This window comes from Salvelinus namaycush, chromosome 5, assembly GCF_016432855.1.
Source record: "Salvelinus namaycush isolate Seneca chromosome 5, SaNama_1.0, whole genome shotgun sequence".
NCBI classification, from domain to species: Eukaryota; Metazoa; Chordata; class Actinopteri; order Salmoniformes; family Salmonidae; genus Salvelinus; species Salvelinus namaycush.
In genome coordinates, this window is record NC_052311.1 from 46,056,209 (window position 1) to 46,084,119 (window position 27,911).

The 27,911-nt window shown below is 43.4% G+C and overlaps 1 protein-coding gene across 1 annotated transcript in view; it reads right to left on the reverse strand.

Annotated features, from left to right (window-relative positions):
- The window catches only part of slc9a1a (solute carrier family 9 member A1a), a 58,493-nt gene that overhangs the window by 13,472 nt on the left and 17,110 nt on the right, over window positions 1-27,911 (reverse strand). Inside the window, exons 2-3 of the mRNA XM_038992667.1 lie at window positions 4,350-4,813; window positions 2,178-2,428 (exon numbers count right to left, since the gene is read on the reverse strand). Coding sequence (XP_038848595.1) covers window positions 2,178-2,428; window positions 4,350-4,813 — 715 coding nt within the window. The remainder of the gene's footprint in view (window positions 1-2,177; window positions 2,429-4,349; window positions 4,814-27,911) is intronic.

Here is a 27,911-nt window from a genome sequence, read left to right on the forward strand (position 1 = left end):
TCGCCTTACCAACGGCAAATGTATCAGTTTCATCATTAGGCCTACGTTTTACGGTTTTCTACTAGCCTACTATTATTATTATAATTCCTGTGCATCAAACACTTCCTTTTCCTATACAATTAATCAACCACTAGAAGTTGAGCATAAGCATGGTCTGAGCTGTACGTGGAAAACACACACTTTCCCGCAAAGGGAAAACTCTGCGCACAAAAGATTAAGGGTCTTTTTTTGTGCACACACACACTTTTGATAAATGAGGCCCCATGTTACTACATGAATCCAACTACCTACAGTGTAAATATAGGCTACATTACATGCAGGTTAAAGCTAATGACAAAGTTAAAGCCTAGTACTTCATTGACATGGCATAGAAAGTAGTCACATCAATTAAACAGATAAAAAAACAATACAGTATATAAGAGAACAAGTATTTCACGTACAGTAGAGCCATTGCAACAAGGATACAGTTTGTTTTGGAAACTGTGGCGTAAGAGCTTATGAAACAAGGGCTCCATTTCCTCAGCTTGTTCCATGAGTGAACCAATGACTCACTGTGATTGGACGTATGGTTCCCGAGTGTCTAGCGTGAGTCAACCCTCCTCAGTGACTTTAAGGGCAGCCCATCTACCTCATTCCCTTACATAACAACACTGCTGTTTGTCCATCATTTCCGCCCAATTTCACTCCGGGGCGAGATCTCATATACAAGCAGTGGACAAAAAGCACTATATACTAATCCAACTCGTCTTTACGATGGAAGGCACGGACGGAATGCCAACAGGCCTGGGAACAGACTGTCCTACAGTCCTACCATTGCGCCTGTAAAAGCCGCCGACAGGAAACTCAATTCATCAGCAGCACCTATGTTTATGATCCATATTCCACAATTCACCACCTTTTAGAAAAAAGCAGGAGACGAAAGCGGAAAAGAGGAGAGGAAGGGCGATGGGCCAGAGGTGTGACAGGGGGCTGTAAATTGAGCGTTGTGTATCCCTGCTCTGGGCTGCACATCCTTCGGCCTGTCACGACATGTAGGTGAGTTACTGCCGTTTTGATAGAACTCGTAGAACTGTCCTTGGCTGAGACAGGCCCGGTTACATTGTATTTATTTGACCATTTAGGTCATGAACATTGCTAAGAAGCTAAGAATCAAATTCAGTGTACACTTATGTGAGAGATCTTTTTCCAAGGAAATGTAGAAGATAACGCACGAATAAGACATAGTCATACTTTTCCTTGAGCTAAACACAGAATCAATGGTGTTGCTGGACAGGTTCGAAAGGTCACGTATCACAGCCACTCTGTCAATGCATTATAAACACTAAACCTCCACTTAGCCTCAGCCTAACCATAACTCTCACGGAAACCTTTTTTTATTATCAACAATATCTATGATTCATGACAGAGAGAAACTCAAAAAACCTTGGCCGCTAGGAAGATTGTGTGTGTGTGTGTGTGTGTGTGTGTGTGTGTGTGTGTGTGTGTGTGGTGTGTGTCTGTGTGTGTGTGTGTGTGAGAGAGAGAGTGTGCGTCTGTCTGTCTGGCTTGTCTGTGTCTGTGAGTGCGTGCGTACCTGATATGATAGAAATTCATATGATTTATACGTTTAAGGTAATGGTAAGATAATGACTAAATGATTTATATGTTTAAGGTAATGTTAAGATAAGGACTAAAAATATTCCACCCTGAAACCATATAATTGTATGAAATTTATTAGAATCACAAAAAACTATAATCTGATGATGCGTGTAGTTTTAGTCAGAATTAGTATGTAAGCAGGGTGCAAGTGTGAAACAAATGATCAGAGGAGCTATCGACAGACAAGTTGTACTACTGTGTTCCTTACAGGACATCCCTGTTTCCACCCATGGAGGGGAGAAACTGTTAGGCTTGCAGAAAATGATGAAACATGTTGCAGATTAAACAATGCATCAGTGTAGTGGGAAAACACCGACTGTCTGAGCAAGGCGTAGCTTAAGATTTGAACTTGTTTGTGTGTGTTATAAAGACTGTGTTTGTATAATAATAATAATAACGTTTTGACTATTGTAAACTGGGAAATCTGTCTGTTTCATTTAAAACCAGAACCTTACAAACTCTGGGTTGCAGACTGAGTAGATTAATTGACGTTTATGAACATTGATAACGAAATTCTCATAACAGTACCCCTCACTTACGCCATAATTCCAGACAGGTGGAACATCTCAGCCGAGAGGTAAGCCATGTAGCTGTAAACGAACACGAAGAGGGGCTCGATGACGCGGGTGTGCGAGGTGAACCGGGAGGTGAAGGCCGCCAGGATACCGTAGATGGCGCCCACGGCGATGCCGCCCAGCGACACAATCAGGAAGCAGATGACCCCGAGGACCACGTCCATCGGCGTTACCTCACCTGCGCCAGAGTACTCCTCAAACAGGTGGTATAAGACCTAGAGAGGGGGGGGGGGGGGGGGAGAGAGAGAGACCTTCGAGACATGGCTCAAGTGTACAGAGAATAACAGAGCCCACACCCGAGTGCTCCTCAAACAGGTAGTATAAGATCTAGAGAGAATGGAGGGGGTTTGACACTTTAGAGCCTACAATCGAAAATAAACCTGTTTGGATTCCGTTGGTAAAAGCATGGTGCTAGCACCCCAGGATCATGGGTTTGATACCCGCTGGGGCCACAAAATGCATACACTCCCTGTACTGTGGATAAAAGTGTCTGCCGAGTGGCATATAAACCAGTGATATTATGTGGTCTAACGTTCTGGTATAGTCACTACAGGAAAGATAAAAGTTTGCGTAATCTCTCGTGGACAGACGCATGTAATAAATGGTATCATAGCGTGTCAGGCTGTGGGATGCGACAACTAACAGGGAACTTTTTTCCGGGGCCCTGATTTTTCGGCACTGATAATTTGGCCAAACTATTTTAAGTGAACTGGTGCCATCAACAAGACAGCCAGTGTGTGGGTATAAAACAAGACAGCCAGTGTGTGGGTATAAAACAAGACAGCCAGTGTGTGGGTATAAAACAAGACAGCCAGTGTGTGGGTATAAAACAAGACAGCCAGTGTGTGGGTATAAAACAAGACAGCCAGTGTGTGGGTATAAAACAAGACAGCCAGTGTGTGGGTATAAAACAAGACAGCCAGTGTGTGGGTATAAAACAAGACAGCCAGTGTGTGGGTATAAAACAAGACAGCCAGTGTGTGGGTATAAAACAAGACAGCCAGTGTGTGGGTATAAAACAAGACAGCCAGTGTGTGGGTATAAAACAAGACAGCCAGTGTGTGGGTATAAAACAAGACAGCCAGTGTGTGGGTATAAAACAAGACAGCCAGTGTGTGGGTATAAAACAAGACAGCCAGTGTGTGGGTATAAAACAAGACAGCCAGTGTGTGGGTATAAAACAAGACAGCCAGTGTGTGGGTATAAAACAAGACAGCCAGTGTGTGGGTATAAAACAAGACAGCCAGTGTGTGGGTATAAAACAAGACAGCCAGTGTGTGGGTATAAAACAAGACAGCCAGTGTGTGGGTATAAAACAAGACAGCCAGTGTGTGGGTATAATCAGCAGAGCATAAATATAGCAACAGGAACCGTTGTGCCTCATAATATATGCCACACAGCACATGACTTTATCCAAAGCAACTTACAGTAGTGTATTTTTAATAGGCCTATGTGATGCATGCACCATGCAAGGACGCAACCAGCAAAATAAAAAAAAACTCCAAAATGTTTTTTATACTTTATATTTTCAATGACCAACCCATAAGAGAGAGATGGTCCATCTCACAACTGTTTCAACAGAGGAAAGAGAAGGAAGCCGTGAGAGAAGATAATTGAAAATAGATTAGGGCACTGGGGGCCCACTAAACTGGGTCAGCTTTCGTACAAAGGTCACAAATCACCAAAACCTAACCAACCAATCCCTGGTGAGGCGCTAAATGTTAGCTAGAAGGTATGAAGTCAATATCCAGTGACAGAAGTATGGTGGGATTTTCCTAAAAGACTAGGCCTAATTCAAATCGGGCTAATTTGGTACTAGGCCATTCTGATTTCTTGTGCCAGTCCAAACCAATATCCTGTCCACAGAAATAAGAACACAATCACAGGGCAACTAACAACTGAGTCCTCTTCATATGGAGGATGAATGTAGCCTACTTCTGAAAATATAGTTTGGTTTTATTATATTGTACTGCATAGCATAGTGCTGTATAGTATTGTACTGCATGGCATTATCTTTTTTTGTGGGGGGGGGGTGACCCTGACGTGATTATACTGTAATTCATTCATTGATTGTCTAGAATTGCATTGTACTGTATTGCCCTGCATAACATACCACCCCATCCACCACTCACTCACCACAGTGACGGCATCATTGAGCAGCGACTCTCCGAACACCAGAATGTGCAGCAGCTCGTTGATGTGGATCTCCTCAAACACAGCCAGCACGGCCACCGGGTCCACGGCCGAGATGATGCTCCCGAACAGCAGGCAGGGCAGCAGCTCCACCTGGCTCAGGTACGTGCCCTCGATCTGGCACACGGCGTAGAGGAGACCCCCTACGAAGAAGGCGTTCCACAGGGTGCCGACCACGGCGAACATCAGGATGGTGCCGATGTTCTCCATGAAGGGCCGGATGGGCAGGAAGTAGCCCGCATCCAGGATGATCGGGGGGAGGAGGCACAGGAAGAAGAGGTTGGAGTCCAGCACGGGGGGTACCTCCTCGCCCGCCAGCTTGATAAGGCCGCCAACAAGGAGGCCCACCACAATGAGCAGACAGGACTCGGGCACGATGCTGGACAGCCGCGGGATCAGGTGGAATCCTGAGGGAGGGAGAGTGTGATTAGATGCATTGTTCTCGTTCATTGTTCTCGTGGTTTACACTTTCTAGGCGGCATCTCGAATGTACCAGTCACATGAAACTTCAAACTCATTGAAGATAAGAACCAGAAAACAATCCCCAGTGACTCACTGAACCTGTTTGAGTTAAAAGCCCCACCAAATGCATATTCCGTTTCTAAGTGAGCCACCCCATTCATAGTGCTTAATAAGGTCCAGATACTGTCAAATTCTAATGGATGAAATGTATCAACTAGTCGTATTAATTACCTCTGAAAAAAGAAATCAGTATTCAGAATAGGCTTAGTTTATAAGTGGAACAGAAGCTAATTTAATATGGCAGTACTTGATTTCACATATGCAATTTCAACAGTCCAGAATATGACTAGGCCTCGTAGATAATGGCTGGTGGGTGAGAATGCACAGGGGAAACAAACTTGATAGCTGTCCAGAATCTGCAAGTCAAAACAACCCTGGACATAAAACACAGGAAGTGACAACAAACAAAGGGCCAAAGAACCAGGAACAGAACACAAGAAGGGTCTGCTGCATCTTAGCAATGTCACATACCACACACCCACAGAAATTCACATGCATTTCCTCAAAAGTGGAAATGGAATGCAAAACAAATTCCTCACAATATTCATCTCGTGACTCCATTCAAAGAGAAACCATACACAGACAACAGGCCACACCCACAGTGATCATATGACATCACCAAGGAAAACTTGACTGAAAAAGGTTCACTTCAACTTGACATTAACTAGGCCTAAATGTAACAGAAAATTATACAGGATGTGCCAACAGTACTTTTTCTGATGGTTTATTTCCTAATCCCATTTCTTTGGGATTCATTTCAAGTAAACTATCGCAATTAGCTGCCATGGCTCAAGGCAACAGTTTGCTTGTCTCAACATAATGCATGCTCAGGTAGGCTAGCCTAGTCCCAGGGCCCAGTGTTTCAAAACTTTGTATCTTGATGAGAATGAAAAAAAAATCCTAAAACATAATTCAACTTTGGCATTATGGGGTATTGTGTGTAGGCCATTGACACAACCTCAATTGAATCCATTTTAAATTCAGGCTGTAACTCAGCAAAATGTGGAAAAAGTCAAGGAGGTGTGAATCATTTCTGAAGGCACTGTACACTGCAGTCAATTTAACATAATGAACCTTTGGTTTTCAGACGTAAGAATGCTTTCACCTTTCTAAATCCACAGTGAATCCAACCTTCCAGTGGGATCGAGATCATTCTGATGTTCGGCTTCAAAACTACACTCTTAGGGGGGGGAAAAAGTGATTTCTAGAACCTACAATGGTTCCTCGGCTGTCCCCATAAGAGAACCATTTGAAGAACCCATTTTGGTTCCAGATAGGAACCAGGTACGTGCCCTCTTCACGACTGTCGATATATGGTGCATCCCTAATTTCATTAGAAGAAGAATCCCTGATATTAAAGTGTGGGATGGCACGTTGGCAGCACCATCTGGTCAGGCTAGGACAGAGAAAGGAGATGAGAGGCAGGCATGAAGGCAGGTAAACCTCCCTTCAACACTCACGCCTCACACACTGAGCATAGTAAATTAGCATGTCATCATTAGCAAATCAGACAGTTACATAATGATCAGGGTCCTTATCGCTGTCAGAGGTTTTCAAGGATAAGTGGTCAGGAGAGGAATGTGTTAAAAAGAGCAAGCGTTTACGGTGGGAAACAGAAGAGTCTGTGAATGATAAAATAATGAACATTGGCAACGTCTGAGCAGATGATGCCTTCACTTAGCTTGAACGCGCTCAGCAAACTGCAATCTCCTGGGTTTAAAGGGCATCTGATGTTTTTCATCAACTCAGTCAGCTGGAAGGCAACATTTTAAGTTTTTGAACACACACACTTTCACGGGCTAAACAAGGCCATCTCTATGGAGTCCAGAACACTGCCACACAAAGCTGCTGCTTTTAAAGTACTACAGTGCTAGCTCCGAGGAATTCCAGTGACAAATGGCCCAGAGAGGCCTAATCTTCCCATAAAGAGATGCGTGGTGCTTGGGGCACTCTTCTCCTTTCAACTGGCTTCGTAAGGAAACTGGCACCCTTCCACAATTTAGAGGAAGCATCTTCACTATGTGGGCAAAACAAAGGAGTTAAGATAACACTGACTGCTTGTAGGATACTACAAAAGGCTCAGGCTAGATGAGCATCACTCTTTTGAGAGCTCGACGTGTACCATTCTCACTCCGAGACCTGTGTTTAAGCATGATCTTTTGGAGCCAACTAGTGCTCTCAAATCGTATCCTGATGCCAACAGCAGATGGGAGTTGTATTCATAACATTGCTAACTTAGCTAGCTAACATACATTTCAGGAAAAGTTATATTAAGTGACTAACTAGCTTGCTAGCTAGCTAGTGTTAGCAACATTTGGTGTTCAATGAGAGAGAGCTAGTTAACCAGCCGAGCTAATAAGCAATGTAACAAAAGTATAACTTTGGATTTGAAAAATCCTCCATCAACTGGCTCAGCATTTCAGGAATCACAGTAGAAAGTGCTCTTGATGCACCATTCAATTATTAAGCCATTTAAACTATTCATTTTTTAAAAGAAAACTCACTGGCTACCATGTGATTTAAGTGTGAGTTTGTCCGAAGGTGTTGGACTCCGACAGTTGCTATCCATCGGAGCACTGTGATTGGTTGCACAAAATTATGGGATGGGGCTTAGCAAAGGGTCAATTGTACTCCTCTGACAGGCTAATTATTCCACCCACTCAATAGAATAGATTACATAGAACAAGGTTGCCTAGGAGCCCCACAACAGTGATTTATGCCAAACTACTTCTGAGGAGCTGTCAGAATGCCTCAGTCACTTCCAGGCTATTATGGTAATTATTATTATTATTATTATTATGGTAATCAGGCTGTTGTGTCATCATCAAACTTGATGATTGAGTTGGAGACGTGCATGGCCACACAGTCATGGATGAACAGGGTATACAGGAGGGGACTGAGCACGCACCCCTTTGGGGCCGCCATGTTGAGAATAAGCGCAACAGAGGTTTTGTTGCCTGCCGTCAGGAAGTCTACGACCCAGTTACACAAGGAGGGGTTCAGACCCAAGGCCCTGAGCTTAGTGATGAGCTTGAAGGGTAATATTGTGTTAAAAACTCTCTGGAGGTAATGCAGTCGGCATTTGATGGCGAGGTATTCCAGATCGGGAGAACAAAAGGACTTGAGTTCCTGTAAGTTAGCCCAATCATACTCCTCCACCTCTGTGTTTCCCGGAGAGTTCTTTGTTCCTGACCGTGCGATGAAAGGAGAACCCCTCTGGTTGTATGGACAGGGACAATCTATTCAGAGAGAGCCACGATTCCGTAAAACAAAGTATGTTACAGTCCCTTATGTCTCGCTGGAAGGAGATCCTCACCCATGAGCTCATCTATTTGAACAGTGCCCCATGGTGGCAGTGGAGTTATGGTATGGGTAGGCATAAGCTAATGACAGGACAACAAAGACATCTATTGTCCAGGGACTGAACGTTAGCGAGTAATATACTCAGAAGCGGTGGGTGGCATGCCCACCTCCTGAGATTGACTAGGATCACACTTCTCTGGAGGTGACATTTAGGAGCATCACCCGGGATGAATGGGGCTGCCTCAGGCAGTTCAAACAAAGGATCCAGGTTGAATGTCTGGTGAATGACAGTAGGTAATAGTACTAGAAACGTTCTGAGCAAATACTGTAAGAAATAATACCAACAAAAATACCGCCAAGTTGGCTAGGAGCTAGAAACTGGGTGACCATGTCTGTCGGAGCCATCTTGTATCACACCCTTCAACACGTTGAGCAACAACAACCAGCGGGAAAAATCCGGCACTAGTAAATAAGAGCTTGTTGGACGTGTTGCCAGCTGAAAGAGAAGTACAAATAATATTGTAACTTTGGAGTTAGAGCTGACTGACAAGAAGATCTTTGCTATCAACCGAGGCATGCTGGTTACAAATTAGGCCTCTAGGGACTAATGCTCTAGATTTCTGAGGGGAGGAAGGAATAATGCACTTAAGCCTATCACAAACTGTTACGCCTGTTTTAGCATGCTGCCACTGACTGAAATAAACACCCTTTGTGTGTATAAAACACATTCAAACGTCGACATAGCCTAGGGGTCTTTTTGATAGGGGATCCCACAGTGGATGAACATAAATAAACACTATCATACACAGAATGTAGCAAATAGTGTTTAGATGAGCAACATATGTCTCCGGTTTATACAGATTTTTTTTTTTTTTTTGTAATTTCAGAACCAACACTGTCAATAGTCAACAATACTAATTTATGTAAGCAGAACTCAAACTCAAGTTACTTGGCCCCTTAAGAGCTAAACTCTTAGGACTAATATTTAATCCCAGTGCTCATGGCAAAGGTTATTAGTAGTAGATGCATAGCAGGGTTGGAGTCAATTCCACTTAAATTCAGAAAGTACACCAAATTCCTATACTAATTTTTCCTCAATGAAAAGCTAAATTGGAATTTCAGTGTTCTTCCTGATTTTAAATGGAATTGACCCCAACTCTGATACATAGCCTGCAAAACATAGTTGTGTGCCTTCTATTTCCTCTGAGAAGTGACTCTGATCCGGAGGAAAATTAGGTTCCCGGACTCCCAACGATACATAAATAACCTGGCAGCAGCAACAGGTCAAATTCCAGAGATTCAACAGGGAACCGGATACCAAGTTTGTATGTGTGTCAGTGACTATGCATGTGTTTGGAAAGGTCTGAGCTGTCAGCACTAGGTCTGCCGCATCTCCGCAATGCATTTTCGGTTGTCTAAGGTTGTCACTCCATGTTATGACATTTCTCAATGTGTTGGTCATTTCAGTCTCGTGTCAGTCAAAAGACTTCCCTTTCAGTCACTCAACTTCGGTACAACATACGATTTCAGTTTAAGGCTCTAGAATCACGGCTGACAAGGGCCAATTGAAATCTGCGCCTCACAGGAAGCCCCGCCTTCCACAGGTGATAAGCGTGAGGCTCGGATTCATTACTTGAATTATTCCTTCACCTCAGTTTGAACAGGAACGATTCACGCTACTAAAACAAACAATTGGAAAACGAGACTGTCTTACGTTGTGCCAAATAAACTGTTCGTTAGTGGCAGAGCGTGCTCACCCCCTGGACGTTGTGTGCTGAAGTTGGTATGGTTTCCTAATCAGGAAAAATGAGTTATTCCTCTAATTGCTTGGTCTGGCTATAGCAAGAAGTTCAATGGCTAACCCGACCGAAACGACGAAGGCTGACAAGCCGGATTCGTGTTTACGACCATACCCCAATGAATTAAACCCCTAGTCTATTGACGCACCGGTGCATCAATCCACACAAAACAAAAATATAAGTGTAAAATGCAATAACTTCAAAAGGTTTTTCTGAGTTACAGTTAATATAAGGAAATCATTTAATTGAAATAAATAAATTAGACCCTAATCTATTGATGTCTCATGACTGGGAATACAGATATGCCTCTGCTGGTCACATATACCTTTAAAAAAAAAAGTAGGGGCGTGGGAGAAGAAAAAAAACAGTCAGTATCTGGTGTGACCACCATTTGCCTCACGCAGTGCGACATTTTCTAAACAGAGCTGATCAGGCTGTTGATTGTGGCCTGTGGAATGTTGTCCCACTCCTCTTCAATGGCTGTGTGAAGTTGCTGGATATTGGCGGGAGCTGGAGCACGCTTTCGTACATGTCGATCCAGAGCATCCAAACATGCTCAATAGGTGACATGTTTGGTGAGTATACAGGCCATGGAACTGGGACATTTTCACCTTCCAGGGATTGTGTACAGATCCTTGCAACATGGGGCATTACATTATCATGCTGAAACATGAGGTGTTGGCGGCGGATGAATGGCACGACAATGGGCCTCAGGATGTCGTCATTGTATCTGTGCATTCAAATTGCCATCGATAAAACGCAATTGTCTTTGTTGTCCTGTCATTAGGTTATGCCTACCCATACCCTAACTCCACCGCCACCATGGGGCACTGTTCAAAAAGTTGACATCAGCAAACTGCTCACCCTTACGACACCATACACGCCGTCTACCATCTGCCCGGTACAGTTGAAAACAGGATTCATCCGTGAAGAGCCCACTTTTTCAGAGTACAAGTGGCCATCGAAGGTGAGCATTTGCCCACTGAAGACGGTTACAACGCCAAACTGCAGTCAGGTCAAGACCCTGGTAAGGACGACAAGCACACAGATGAGCTTCCCTGTGACGGTTTCTGACAGTTTGTGCAGCAATTCTTTGGTTGTTCAAACACAGTTTCATCAGCTGTCTCAGACGATCCCGCAGGCGAATTAACTAGATGTGGAGGTCCTGTGTTGGCATGGTTACATGTGGTCTGTGGTTACGACGCCGGGTGGACATACAGCCAAATCTCTAAAAAGGAAGTTGGAGGTGGCTTATGGTAGAGAAATGAACATTCAATTCTCTGGCAACAACTCAGGTGGATATTCCTGCAGAAAGCATGCCAAGTGCACGCCTCCTCAAAACACTAAACATTGCTGTGATGACAGTGCTTCTACATTTTGTTACGGCAAACGGGGTACTACATCAGCCATTGCCGTAACCCATAAAGGGGGCCGGGTTTCATGCAGGCTATTCAGTCTAACAGAAGCACAACATGTGTCAGAAGCTTGTCCCATGTTTAATGGCCCTCTGGTACTCTGCGTTCTATGATGTTCATGGGGTATATCACTCTGTCCACAAGGGGGCACCTCTCCCCATGAGTGGCTCATTACTGGGATACATTACTGATTCCTGCCTGTAGTTCACTAGTCCCTATGAGGTGTCTTGTGATACAGGTTATGGGCTCTGAAGGCGATTGGTGGTGGGTAAGAGAGATTAAAGTAGATGTCACGCGTCAAAATTTTGATTGATGACCCTATGTGAACCTATGTGACCGCTATGTGAACCCTATGTCCTGATGACGTGTGCATGTCCCAAGGGCTGCCGGTCAGGCCAGCCTGGTGGTTAGGTGGGGGCTGGGTGGGTGAGTAAGGGTCCAGTTGTCAGGTCAACCGGTAATGATTTATGACCCAAGCCTGATTTATGACCCTATGTAATGATTTATGACCCTATGTCATGTAGAAGGGTGCATGCCAATATTTGGGTTTCAGGTCAGGACATCGTGGTGGTTAGGGGGGTAGTGTTGGGGGGGGGTTGAGTAAGTGACCAGGTGTCAGGTCAACCTGTTTCTCACGGTTTGGGGTGGTTAATGCCCCTTATAAAGCCCCAGAACAATTCCTGTTTAAGAGTGCACAAGATCTTAAGAATAACCATGGATTTTGGGATCGGTGACAAAGAAGTGATGACTGTAACAACTGAAGCAGGCCCTCGGGTTGCCCATAGAGCAAGGGCAAAGTATCAACCCGCAATATATGATGCGCCAAAAAAACGTTTTTTAAATGTGTATAGAACCCAAATACCTCCAGCAAATGCTCTGACAGATCAAGTGTTGATGTCTAATGGTCAGCAGTGGGGGTATCGGTTTGATTACCTGGCCTGTAGAGTGACCCTCTATACGGTAGCTGAAGGAGAAGAATATACAGACCAGACTGTAGGCTTGGAATATGGTGTTGAAGACTGGTCGGTTTTTCGCAAGGTTGTGTGTCCTGAACTGAGCCTTATCACCAAGGGGTATAGTGTGTTCACGGGCCACGAGACCCGTTGGGAAGGTACCCCTGACTCCTCAGGACAAATATTTCACAGGGTGAAAATACAAAGACAGAATGGACGACCGTGCGGCTGCGTGGAGTTCTATATCGGCACCGAGGCAATCCGAAACCACAACATTAGGGGTGGTGGCCTGACTGGGGATACCCGACTGCGTCTGCTTATTCCTTTTAAAAGTTGGGATGTAATGGAATTGAAAATGTTGCAACCGTTGGATGCTCTCTTTGTACAGAGCCAACAGCGGCAGAGCCTTGTTCATTTAAAGAAGTGCATAATATATACGAATCGTAAAGATTACGATGCAAAAGAGCCTCAAGAAGATACAGCGTCAGAAGAAAACTAAGTAAGCGGATGCTTTAACCACGCCCCCCCCAGATACCCAATGGCCTTGTTCTACAATAAAAAGAAAAAAGCAGCCAGTTCTTCATTTCAGCATACACCATGGATCTCCAGACCATCTACGTGGACGCATCTACGTCATGGGGGCCCGACACTAAGGACTCTATGCCACGAAGCCCTACACTCTACGCACCCCTGGCAAGACCCGTGACACCCCCGACATTTACACAGCCTGAGGATGTGTTTGATGGGGTGGCCAGTACTATTTTTGTGGATACCATCAAGGCCTCTGTAGCTACACTTTTAGACGTGGTGATTGGCGAATATATACGAGAAAAATGCATCGGCTGTGAGATCAATCATCCCAGCCAGCGTCGTCATCCTTGCCTCTACGACCCGCCTAGATACTACTTTTTCAATCATTTTGAGGAGCTGGTGAAAAGACTGTGGTCCTGCCGTTTTATACCAGCGCTGGTCCTCGCCCTGGAGTCTATGGGTCTTGTGCCGTCTATCCCTAGAGTTTACGGGGTAACCGAAGCCTTCCTACATGAACTGAAGGAGGCCATCTTCATCCACGAGAAACTCAAAGAAATCCGACACACCCTGGTGGACGACAACAAATACCGGGAAGCTGTGGTGGCTGATGTGATGCTTTTCTGGCTCAATAAATCCCAAGAGACCGAGTGACATTTTGTTATTTAGAGCTATGGGTAACTATGTGTCTACGATGTTTGAGCGAATAAATACCTTTTTTCTTTTGAGAGACCTTACATATGTTATGCATCAGATTATTGAAAATAAAGTGAACAAGGGATCGTTCTACACGACACACAATACCTGGGCTAATGTAGAGCGTTTGCTGAAAATGGAGCAAATCATGAAACAGGTCCGACATACGGGCGAGAGTTTACAATGGACACATATGGTATCAAGGCTTGTTGAGGATTCTGAAGAACTAGAAATAACTTTGGCTAAGATTTTACATTATTTGTTTGAACCACCCTTTAATGTGAATGTGTATCATATTTGTTGTTTATATACTTATATATCAGACGTGTGTGTTTTAAAAATTCAGCGACACAAAACTGTAAATCTAAACCATATATACAGGGTGTTGCATGCTGTGATTGTTGAGAAAACTGGGACTTGTATCTTGCAACAAATCCTGAATTGTCTGTATACGTAATACTTGTTGCATTCTTAAAATAAAAATTCACAAACTGAAATGTTGTCGTTATATGAAAGTGGCTCATTAACGTTATTGTACCTCAGAGAGGCAAGAAGGATGGCTGAGCAGCTGTTGAAAAACATATATTATAATCCCGCTAACCCCGGGTCTTATGGGGGTAAAGAGCGTTTACAGAGAGCTATAGTCGAAGAAACAGGTAGTCTGTTAAGCGATGCTAAAGTGAATGAATGGTTATCCGAGCAAGATGCCTACACTCTACATAAACCTGTAAGAAAACAATTTCCAAGAAATAGAGTTTTTTCTACGCACCCCTTATCCCAATTTCAGGCGGATCTATGTGACATGCAGTCCCTTGCCGATAAAAATGATGGAAAGCGCTACATGCTAACGGTTATAGATATTTTCTCTAAATTAGCCTATGTAAGGGTGTTAAAAAATAAGAGCGGGGCAGAGGTGACCAGGGCCTTTGAATCGATCTTGAAGGCAGGAGGCGCACCCAAGAAAGTGCAGACGGATGGCGGAAAATAATTTTTTAATAAAACATTTCAGAAGCTAATGAATAAGTATAATATAGTACATTTTGCTACAGGCTCTGATTTGAAAGCTTCGGTTGTGGAACGCTTTAATAGGACTTTGAAAGAGCGGATGTGGCGATATTTTACAGCTCACAACACCCACAGATATACAGACATAGTTCAGGATTTAGTAAACGGGTACAACCACAGCTACCATAAGAGTATACGTATGAAGCCCTCTGAGGTCTCTTCGGAAAACTCTTTTCAAGTCTTTAAAAATATGTATGGTTTGTTCCCACTTCGCCGTAAGAAAAAAATGACTTTTAAATTCCTAGTGGGTGACTTGGTGCGTATATCAAAGTTGAGGGGTGTTTTCGACAAAAAATACGAACAAGGCTTTAGCTCGGAGTTGTTTACCGTTACAGAATGTCTGCCACGCATTCCCCCGGTCTACAAATTAAAAGATTATGACGGGGATCTTATAGAGGGATCTTTTTATGAGAAGGAATTACAGAAGGTCCAGTTGGGTAAAGACAAAGTCTTTCACGTGGAGGAGATTCTAGATCAGAAGAGAGAAAAGGGTAAAAAATGGTTGCTGGTCCGCTGGAAAAACTGGCCTCAAAAGTTCAACAGTTGGGTATTGGAGCATGATGTGGTGGAGGCAACGGGGATTAATTTAAACCCCTAGTCATGATAACTAGCGCATCAGTCGCGTGTACACAGTTGGGCATCATGGAACACAGCGGCTTCTACCTGACTCTCCCCAGTAATGCGTCGGCACAGATATATCGTAATAATCAGAGTTCGAATTATACAACCAATTTTCCAAAGCCTATAGAGTTATCAGAGGCTTGGGAAGTAGGTCTCAGCGAGATTACATACCCCCATAGTTGGTATAATATCAAAGCTAAGGACCGTGATTTTTATTGCAAAAGGTTATCGGAACCTGCAAAACTTATTAAGCTTAAAAAAGGTTTCTATAGAACCGTCGACAGGATCGTCTCAGAGTTGAATGAACACCTAACCCTGAACAAGATGGAAATATTCCTATTCTACAATCCAATCCATAAAAGGATACAAATCTCAGGGCCTGCTAACGGAGGTATAAAGACCAGCGGTAATTTAGCCTACATGTTGGGGATGGGTCCCAATAAATGGACGTATGTGAACGATAAATTATTCCCATTCCCTGCGGATATACATGCAGGATTTTACAACATATTTGTGTATACCGACATCATAACCTATCAAAGGGTCGGAGACACCTGTGTGCCCCTCCTGCGAACAGTTCATATAGACGGAAAGGATGGGGACATCGTCACTGTCAATTATGACAAGCCGCACTACGTACATGTCAGCAAGAACTATATTGAAAACATTCTGGTTGAGCTTAAAACGGATCAGAACGAAAACATTGAATTTACTTATGGTAAAACGATTGTAAAACTCCACTTTAGACCCACCAAAACCTCTCTACATATATAATATCTGTATTATATTTATAAACATAATACAAATAAAAGAGTTATGGAGCACCATCAGCTCGACCCTAACCGTTATGTTTCATACTATGTGGATCAAGTTGGTAATGGACTACCAGGATATCATGGAGCACCGACAATGTATGGTGCGGGGATAGGCGGTATATTCCGTAACCTCTTTAGGATGGTTTTACCGTTTATGAAGAGGGGCTTCAGCATAGCCAAACCACATTTAAAATCCGCGGCTAAAAATATAGTAAGTGAGGTTGTAGCCAATGCTATGACCCGAAGGGCGTCACCAGATGTGGAGCATCAAGAAGGCTCGGGGCTTATGATATTGTCTCGAAGACCAAAAAAGAGACCCCCAGGTTTAAGACGCAGGCCGGCACCTAAAAAGCGGCGGTTAACTGTTAAAAGAACCTCAGTAAGTCAAAGACGTGGTAAAGTGAGGAGGTCTGAACCAAAACAGGCTAAAAGAATACTAGGAAGTATTTTCTAAAAGAATAAGTGACATGGCTCTTTTACATCGAATGTCCTCTGAAGCTATAAAGACAGAACTCGATCTTTTCACGGCCCCGTTAACGCAGCATTCAATAGATAGATCCAGTTATGTGGAGATAGCCCCTCTCTCTGCTATTACCGATAACGGGCCTATCGAATTTTTCATACCAGGCCACGGTGACAACTATCTGGACCTCAACAACACCTTGGTGCATTTACGTCTAAAAGTGACCAAAAGAGATGGGTCTAATATTGCAGGCGATGCCAAAGTGAGTCTCATTAATTACCCCTTGGCCACCATTTTCTCCCAAGTTGATGTGACTTTGGGTGAACGCCTAATCAGTCAAAGCAGCGCCACATACCCTTATAGAGCCATCATGGAGTGTTTACTAAACTACTCCGAAGACACTCTCAAAACACAATTTAGCGCCGGGCTGTTTAGCAAGGATACTGCAGGAGCCTCTATGGAATCGACAGACCCTTCCACCGGTGCAAACAAAGGACTAGCGGCACGAGCTCGCTACTGCGCCGAATCTCGAGAGTTTCATTTGCTAGGCCCTATACACTCTGACATTTTCTTTCAAGAACGGTTACTCTTAAATTCGGTTGATTTAAGATTAAAATTAACCAGGGCCAAGGATGATTTTTGCCTGATGTCTCCCCAAGACGGGGATTTTAGTTTGAAAGTGTTGGGGGCCACCCTTTTTATTAAAAAAGTGTCTGTATCTCCGGCCGTACGCCTGGGTCACTCACATGCTTTGATGAAAGGAAATGCCCTTTACCCTCTCCAAAGAATTACCATGAAAACCTTTAGCATACCTGTGGGCAGTAGAATCTGCAGTCAAGAAAACCTATTTCTAGGCCCTTTACCTAGATATGTGGTTATAGGTCTGGTTGATCACGCCTCTAATACGGGGAGTTTAGATAAAAAAAACTTTAATTTTCAACACTTCAATGCAGAGTATGTAGCTCTCTGTCAGGACGGACGTCAGGTTCCGGCGAAGGCTTTCCAACCCCAATTTAATAACAACATATCTGTGCGAGAATTTTACAATCTATTCCTGGCTACAGGGCGACATCTAAAAGATCTCTCTTTACCTATTGACAGAAATGATTTTGCAGAGGGTTACACGTTGTATGCTTTCAATTTATCCCCTGATGATGACACCTCAGGAAATCTGTCTGTGGTGTCCCAAGGTAACCTCAGTCTGGAAATGCGTTTCCGTACACCTTTAGCCTGTACAGTTAGCATGATTGTTTACGCATGCTCTGATTCAATCTTGGAAGTGAATGCCCGAAGACAGGTCTTAGTGGATTATTATTAAGAACCTTTGAGCAAAGACATGAATACCCAAGAGTTGGACGGGCTCATGAGCCGCTTGATTGGAAAACAATTTTGTGGAGTGTTGGCTTGTGATGAATTACCTATTGAGATATGGCCTGAGAGGCCTGCAATGTTTATTGTCAATACCCATCCTAAACACATGCCTGGTGAACATTGGCTAGCTATGACATTAGAACAGGAAGGTGGACGAAAAATCTCAACTTTTTTTGATTCCTATGGCTTTCCCCCCGGTTTTTCACATTTCCCTAAATCTATTAAAGATTTTTTGACCCTAAACGGTACAAAGATCTACTACAGCATCAAACAAGTGCAAGATAACCTTTCCACTACATGCGGTCACCACTGTGTATTTTACCTGTGCCAAAGAGCCCGGGGAGTTTCTTTTGAAGATGTTATGTCTCTTTATAAGGATGATTTAAGAAGTAATGATAACCTTGTATCTTGTTTTGTTAGAAAATATCAAAAGTGTTCAAATGTGTGTCCTTTAAGAACGCGTAATCAAGGCGTATGCTCACGTCATATGTTTCAAGAATGCCACAAATGTTAACTTGCTTATTTTTCAAATAAAAAATTTATTGAATTTAATCATAGTCATTCAAAAGTCATTTTCAAAAGTCTAACCACCCCGAGAGATCGGGATTAGGAAAAGGTCCTGAGACGTTCATGGGAGTAAATGAGTTAGCATCATCGCTTTCATAGGGGGACGGTGTCGTTGGGGCATCTTTAGGGGTGCTGTATCTCGTTGAAGGCTTTTGTTTTAAAGCTTGAATCTGTTGACGAAGCTTATGGTTGGGTACACCGGAGAGGGGGATGTTGAGGATTGCCAGGGCCTTAAGAAACTGACGCCAGCCGGGAGGCCTTCGGTCATCAGCAACCTTGTGGGCAGCCGTGGTACTTTTAAGCAAGTCCAGCATATGTGACCCCCTGACCACAGAGCCCTGAAGGATAAACTCTCCAGAGTCGTTCCAAGCAGCTATCCCCTTTGAGTCTTTTATCTTGTTCATAATGTATTTAACATTCTTCCTGTTACGTAAAGGCACATGTGTCAGTAGGTCATGCATAACTTTATCTTCAAATGGCATTTGAGCTTCACCAGACATATTATCTCCACTAGGTAAGATCGCCGGTACAGGCCTTACAGGGGCATGGCTATCGTTAGGTTCGACATCTGTTAAAGGGTCCGGTAGGGAAAGGGTTAAATGGTTAGTCTCTCTCTCCCCTTGCTTTACCCGAGTCAAATACCTTTGCATTAGGTTTGTGTATTTTTGAATCTTATCATAGGGGTTCAATCCTTTTCGGTTCAAAACATCCTTCATGGCCGTATCCAAATCATTTTCCGCTGTTTGTCTGATATCTTCAGGACCCTGCATTTGTTTTTTAAGTCTATCCAACTCTTGTTGAGGCACCAAGTACATTTTAGTGGCCATCACACCACGTGTTCAACCCCCACGTCTGGCCGCAATAAGGCTGGTGATGAAGGGCACGGCTATACTGAGTAAAGGTAGAAGAAAACCCCCAGACTGTTGTATACTATGTCTTTTCTTTTGAAGACTGGCCCTTTTATTGGCAAAGAGTTTGATCGCTGTCTTTTGTCTCTTTAATTTTTTCAATTGGTTCAGGGTGAGTGGAATGCGTCCTTTGAGAAGATTCAAAGCAATCTCACATAGGGCTAATATGAGATCTGAAGAACAGCGACCCAAGATGGCCTTCCGTTCTTTAGCTGTAGACCCAACTAGCCTTCTCAAGAGGGGCAGGTTTCTTTTTAAACGCAGAGACATAGCGTTTACTTTTTAGGAAGGTATGCAGCAGGCCTCTCCCCCGGAAACAGCCCTGTACGTAGCCTAAGGTGTTCTGGAGTATTTGCTTTTAAATCCACGATTAAATAAGAAAATGGCTCTTTGGTAGCGTCCTCATAGCTCTCCATAAAGTATGATTTCCGTCCAGGGTACATCTGCTGAGCTAGAGTGCTAATTTGCAGTTTGTCTCTAGGATTTTTAAACAATACCATGTAGTTGGCATTCAAGCTAATGGTCCGACTATTTTTACCTTGGTGAAACACATTCTGGACCAAGTAAAGCACGGACAGGTTTCTATGATGAGTATATTGGGTAAAAGCTCGTGCAATTTCGGGGTGTTCGCTACCAGCAAATAGCATATCGTCCAAAACCAGCAGATTATATTTATGTGGGGGGAGAAGTTCATCATCAGACAGAGATTCGGGTATTCCTTCAACAAACTTGATTTTTATTGTCTTCAATAATTCATCATACAGAGGTTGGTAACATGAATAACACCATACAATATTGTCAGGCTTTTGAGATAACACATGTTCAGAATTCTCTAAAATACTTTTTACAAAAAAAGTTTTACCACTGTTTGAAGGGCCTGCAATTAATGCTGAAAAAGGCAATTGTAGACGGGGGTCAAAACCCTCGACAGCAGTCATAATATCTTAAGCTTTAAGACACACTGGGGGCTTGTAGCATAAGTCAGTAGCCAAAGGGCAATGTGGTACCGTCAGGCAATAGCTGTCTCTTGTCATAGACTACCCTGAATCTTTTAGTGAGTGGTGCGTTTCTTAGATGGAACCCCTTTTTATCCCTCACTATTTTGTTGTAGGAGCTCAAAATCTCCAAGTCACTATTCCTGTCCTTTACGAACCCCTCGACCAAGCGCGTGATTGATTCCAAGTTTACACGCGGGGCATTTTCGTAGTTTTGAGTCACGCCTTTGGCTTTCAACACCACGTGATTGGCTTTAGTCCTAAAAGCATAGCTTTTTGGACCACATGAGGACCATTCTGTAATATGGTCACCCTCTTCGAGTTCACTAGTTAAACCCCCAAGATAGTTGCTAAGTGGGGGGTTCCAATCCCCCGGTTTGCTTACATAGACCACAGAGTCTGTGTCGTGGTAAAGAACCCGCCTCTGAAGCTGTTCCATGAGGGTGTACAGTTCAAGTCGGCCATAGGCTGTGGTAAATGCTGCAAGAAACACATTTACATTACCAGGGGGTAGAACCCACTTTTGGTGGCGCCTCCATTGCACCAATGCAATGTCTTGACTCAAGAAGGAAAAATGTGAAATTTCGTATTGGTCCGAAAAAACAAATTCCAAAAATTCTTCGGGGTCTTTAATGATCGAAGTTGTTAGCATATTGCATCTCTGCGCTAATTTCCCCCAAAGGGAGTTCAAGTACAATTTCGACACATTTCTTTTGGTTTTGTTGACCTCTATTCTGTCAGGGTCAAGAAGTATGCCTTCTCTGTCATGGTAGTCTTGAATGTATTTGTCTTTACTTTCTTGATCTGTGACCGATGCAGGATAGCCTGAAGCCATCTGCTTGCATCTCAAGAAGGTCTTGATGTACTCTTTAAAAAGTGTGTCTGATTTCCTGGAAAAGTTCCACACTTCAAAGATTTTGGCCACACGATACCCCTTCTCTAAAGCCTTAGAGAATTCTACGGTGACCCATACACCGGTCAGGGCTCTTTGTTGATCTGTGTGATCACAGGGGTTTTCCTGGTTGTTGTTTTCACTGCATGTGCGACAAAGGGGGAAGAAAAGTTTTCCTTTAGGACCCTTGTACGGCAACACAGGTATAAACAGCCCCCTAGGAGGGTAGACAGTCGCTTTGATTAAACCAAAATAATTTTGGGGTTCGTCAAAGTCGCTGTGAATAATTTCAGGATGCCCTATAGGATAGAATGAGGAACTCATTACATGAGGATATAGGGATGTAAAATCTACATAGCCTATTGTCTCGTCGGGTTGAGCTACATAACGCAATGTCAAAGCATTGGTCCGGCCTCCAAACAAGGCCTGTCGCGGTTCCAGGGGCTCTGGAGGGTCATAATGGGTAAGGAAGGCCTTAACACTAGGATCCGCCTTTTTGAGGGCTGTCCATTCGTGCTCCCACAAAACCACAACTTTTAACCCGTAAGTAGCCTTTAAAGAATTCAGTTTGTCTTGAAACTCTTGGTACATTTCCCCAAAAGTCTTTTGGGTTAGGACACACATGGCCTGGGGGACAAAGCATAATTTACAACCGTGGAAGAAACAACCGTTGTACTCATACACTGTCTCAACCCCGTCAATCTGTGTGTATCCATCTACATGGTAAGGCCCAAACGCCTTCTCCCCCCGATTCAAAGCATGTTGGATAAAAATATCTTTATCCTGGGCCAAGTACTCCAACCATTGAATGGAACCACTAGAGTAGGCCTTGAATTGGCGTCGGTAGTTGTCTGGCGATGGGATAGCTATAGATGCAGGAGTTAGATAGTGTGTACGATAGGTTTTCATGCACGCTGATGCAATAGTTGTACAGCTCCAGGGGTCAATGCCCGCATCTTTGATTACCTCTTCTCTGAATCTGAGGCATCCTTCACGAAGTATAACAACGTCATTGTCACAGTATGATTCCATCTCTTTATGGAAATCAAAAGTGCCATGTCTTACGGTCTCGTACCATGTCATGAATCTCTCACGCTCTTTGGGAGACATTTGATCACACCCGTACATTTCGGGGGATGGATAAGATCCTATATAATGTAGATTCTCCTCAGCTGTGAAGAAATGAGGGAAATAGCCTTTGACAGAGTTTTCAAAACCCAAGGCCTCTGGCATTTGAGCCAATCTCATGGGTAAGAAGCTTAAGCTGTCAATGTATCTCTGTTTGAAGGCGGGGTCAACAAAGCATAATATTTTACTCCCTTGAGCTATGACACTGGGGGCCACGCCTTGCTGTATCAAAGGGTTCAGAAGCAGATAGGAGTCATAGGCTCTAGCATTGTGAGCTATAAACGTGAAGTTTCTGTACTGGGCTTTTCTAAAATGTTTTAGAAAGAGCTGTGCACAATTGGGTCCCTCGGCCGACCACTTTTCACCCTTGAAAGTCATGGTTGACACAAAAATAGGCAAATGAACCCCTGATTGCTGATTTGTCTCAAAATCATAAAACACATATTTCTCTGTATGTTCATCTTCAGCCAAGGGCTGAATGTAACACTCATGTGGTACTTCTTGAACCACTTCCGCGTCTCTGCTTTTCAAAGGCCCTTTACAGATTGGGCAGTGTAGAATTCCACAAACATGAGGTTTAGGGCTATCTATTTTAAGGTTGTAATTGCAATGACATTTTGGACATTTCTTGTTAATGTCACAACTGCTTACAGATTTACATGCCTTGGGGTGCCATGTTTCAGTTTTGTGTTTTTCGTAACAGTAGGCCGAACGACATGTGCGGTGACAATCCGCACAGGGGGTCAAGTTTAGCGGCTGCATAGGGCAATGTTTATCCAGACATACTGAACAGTTGTAACGGCACGAGTGCCCCCCCATGCGTGTGTAGCCGGTATGACAGGCTGGACAGACATATGGGGCGCTTAAAAAGGCTGTGATGTTAGTTACGGCATAGTAATGCTCATTTTGCACATAAAAATACATAGTCTTAGGGTGTGGTTCGTGTATATTTTGGAACTTTAAGAGAGCGTCATTAGCCCTACTGTGGTACAAAACCACAATCTTGATGTTCAGAAAGTTTTCAAATTTGACTATGTCTGAGAAAGCCACAGCATCCTGTATACCGAGACCCACAGCAGTTTGTAGCTCTCGAGCTTTTTGTAACGCGGCTAGATCTGTACATCCTGGGCTGAGTAAGTGGGCCAGCCCTAGGGCAAAGCATAGCTTATTACCAGGATTGGGAACGATTATGAGGTAGGCCCTTTTATTGCTTATGATTTCTGACTGCATTAGGCTATCGAGCTTCCTTCTCTGACCACCGCCCCCTTGTGGTTGACGTACTAATTGTACTACAAGTTCGAGGGTCCTATCTGCTAGCACGTTTAAATTTGACTGAACAAGGCGTTCTAGCAGTTTAACAAATTGTTCAAGATCTGCTTCACCATTCTGTAAAATAAGCGATACACGGCTCTGCAGACTGTCTCCACAAATTTCCAACTGTAAGAGATCCCTAGGTTCGCTATAATCTCTAACCCTATCTAACAGTTCATTCAAAGTGTCCATAAGCATTACGTAAAACACAGCATATTCCCGAATCTGACCCCCCCATGCGAAATTGAAAAACTGTCGAACCTCAATATTGTTGAATTTATTTCGGCGCAAAACATGTACACTTGGATCAAGACCTTCCCCCTCCAGATTTGCTAGACAATTGTCCAACTGTTCAAAAACATCGTATTGGGTTTCAGACTCTTCGGACAAGGGTGTTAAAGGATGGTTTATAGGTGTCTGGGGTGCCGAATTAAACCTAGGGCTCTCGTTCTGTACACTGCGCTCAAGACCTTCCCCCTCCAGATTTGCTAGACATTTGTCCAACTGTTCAAAAACATCGTATTGGGTTTCAGACTCTTCGGACAAGGGTGTTAAAGGCTGTCTTAGAGGTGTCTGTGGGGCCGAATTAAACCTAGGGTTCGCGTTCAGCTGGGTAATTAGAGATATGATTGTTTCGGGAATCTGTGATAACATGTTTTCATCGGAAGGCCCAGACTCATTCATACGGGTAATAAGGTCTATGAGTTCGGCGGGAATCTGTGATAATAGATTTTCATCTATAGTCATTATGTCAATTACCCCCGAATCATTCATATGGTTAATTATATCTTGGAGCTCTGTAGGGATCAGGGCTAAGAGGCTTTCAATTGTCTCGCTTAGGTCTATAGGGGGCGCCATTTGTCTAATTAAGGATGTGTGGGTGTTTACCTGTGTGTTTTTTAACGGCGGTATTTGCTTGTTTTAACCCTAATGTTTTTTAACATACGGGGTAGCTCGCTACGCCAGAATGACACATCCTGATTGTATTGATGCTCTAGTAGAATACACATGCGCCTCTGTAGTAGCGCCTTTCGTGATTTTAAACCCAGGGTAAAAGCTTTGAAAAAAAGGGCTTGGTCTATTTCAGAATCGGCTGTTGCCCCCACAGAATTGGCCGATTCAAGAAGGTTGGCAGCTTCACAGAACATCAAATCGTCTACCTCAGAAGTTTCATTTAAATCTTTGAAATCATCAGGTTTCCCTGTTTTCTTGACTGGTGTCTTTGGCGCCTCCTCGGGGTCTAGATGTGTAGCTTCTTGGATGTCTGTATACGCCGGGGAGGAGTCTGAAATAAAAATAATACATACAAAAAAATAGGTTATTAACCCTAAAATATGTTTGATAAAAATGTAAAATACATTTCAGATATAAGCCTATATATTAACAATACATTAATTAAATACCTCGGCTTTTTGGACGAGGGCTGTTCTGAAGAAGCTCTGAGAACTCGGGAACATGTCTTTGGTCAACCTGTATTACAGCATCTGCAGGTTCGGTAGATGGTGAGCCTGAAAAAAATAAAATAAAAAAAACAGCATTAGGCCTTGTTTTAACATATTCAGGCATAAAAATAAAAAATAAATATATATATATATATATATATATAAATAATAAAAATAATAATATATAATTGATTCATACCTTGTCCTTGGAACGCTGTCTCGTGAATACTGGCCAAGTAGAATTGTTCGGGTGAAGCGGAACTGTGGATCTGGGCACTGATTGTCCGTTGGTGTTTAGAAATATGGGGCGCACCGGGGTCCTGGCCCAGGGGAGTTGACCTGCCGTTTAAAGTCTCTGTTCGCGGCTTGTGTGTAAATACATCCTGGGAGTAGGGCAGAATTGTCTCGTAGTCATATGCTTCGCAGAAACCGTTCAGGCTCCATAGGGCCTCGTTTAACCTTCTAGGCTGTATGTCCGCTGTAAACACATAAAATAACTTTTAATATAAGATGCCGACACTTTTTGTTTTTAAGGTATAAATATTTTTACGGAATTCTTGGAGCTTACTTACGTTTACAATTCAGGGTCGGCGTTTGGATGTCTGCAATTTGTTCCGGAGACCCTATGGATGGTTCGAGCTCAGTTATACCTCGAAGTATCTGCGTGAATGCTTCAGAATCTATAAAACATTCGACAATATTAAAGCTATAATCACTTTAGCTAATATTGCCTTGTTATACGGTAAGCATACTGGTCCTAATGATTGTTTAATATTTCTATAACATACCACGCTTTTCAAACAATTCCCCACAACAACCAAATCTAATATAAATATATATTTATTTCAAGAACTCACCTTCCGATAGATCCATTAGACCAGGGGTGTCAAACTCATTCCACGGAGGGCCTAGTGTCTGCAGGTTTTTGGTTTTTCCTTTCAATAAAGCCCTAGACAACCAGGTGTGGGGAGTTCCTAACTAATTAGTGATGTTAATTCATCAATCAAGTACAAGGGAGGAGCGAAAACCCGCAGACACTCGGCCCCCCGTGGAATGAGTTTGACACCTGTGCATTAGACTGTTTTCCCAGATTATCTTTTTAACGCTTCAGTCCGTTAACTATTCCTGGGGGATGCTGTAGGGTAAATTTGTAGCGGCGCTAAAACGGGTCTAACAGGGGACCTGTTTTGCCTAGCTTTTGTACCCCACGACCTAGAGAAAGCATTGAATGCTTTTTACAGAGCATTTGGGGTTTGTCGTTTTTTCGGGCTATACCCCTCCCAAGATATATTTGACACATTTCAAACACATGGTATTGGGGGGGGGGGGGGGTGTCTAAACATTAGGATCCTTTTGGATATTCTAAAATCTCCGGGGTGCTAGCACCTAGATGCAGGGGTGGGGTGGTCTCGACATCGCTGGGATGAATGATTTTTTAGCCCACCTAAAAAATAGTTTTTGAAAGGACTTTGTGTTTAGGAGGCTTAAGACACAATATTATTGTTGAGGGGGTAGGCATCTGTTTTGCAGGATAGTGTAAACCTTGGTTTCAAACGACCCACCAGGCATAGAGAGAGAGAGAGAGAGAGAGAGCCTTGAGCGCAGATGCAAGGGTATTTTTTTAACAAACACCCCGCCCCCTTTTTCTGTTTTTGAAACACACACACACACAGCCACTACAGAAAACTCCCTCACGCACATACGCGCGCACATGGCTTTTTTCCGCAAGTTTTTTTCTCAGGGACAGACTGCGCTAAGAGTGAACAAACTAACGAGTTCATGACATGGTGAGATTCTGCTTTTAAAACCATTTATTTCATTCAAAATATTTAGTACATACATTTTATAGCCTTACATTATTAAGGTCTTTTACGCGGCCTTTCTTACAGATCCAGGGATCTGATGCAACCATCCCCCATTATCAGTGTCCAGTTGGCCATCAAAATGCCGGGATCTCTTGCAAGGTTCATCAACACTTGGTAAGTTTTCACTCCAGGGGTAGATCCGACGTCGGGCCTTTTGGTCTTGACTCTGTCTCAAGGAAAGCCTCGCCCAGCGCTGTAACTGTTCGCGATTTTTGAAGAGAATGTCCAGCTTATTCATAAGTGTTATGAAAATTGGATAATCCACCCATTTAAAACTAAACACAGGAATAAAAAAGTTTACATCTTTGCATGCTCTGGAAGCTACAGGAGAATTGACAGACTTTGTAGCATTAGCACCATCATAAACTTCACAGGCTAAAATTGTCACTTTGTTATTAGGGGCATAGTCCATTGAAGCGATTCTTAGAGCTTTCAGATCACTGCGTCCGCAGACCTGTTCTTCCAACGCATAGCCCGGCACCTGTGTACCACTCAGAGCCTGTTCAATTTTGCAGAGCGCCAGCCTGATCTTTAGCCATTCTCTCATCCCCAGAGCAGGAGAAAAAATCCCAGGTTTTGCATGATAAAGGGGTTTGGGTCCACTGTCTGTGAATATCTTTACCGTAGAATCCTCCGGGTGGAATATGTAAGAAATATGGCCCTCACTCGTACCCAAAAATCCTTTAAAACATTCTGGAGCTTCACACAGAACTTTTTCAAGGCTTTGGTCACTGGGTTCATGACAAGCCGAGCATAACATCCCTAAAATTGGCATAGGTGTCATTTTTGTTTAATATTCAGGGGGGTTATCATGTACAGTCTTAAACAGGAATTGTTCAGGCGCTT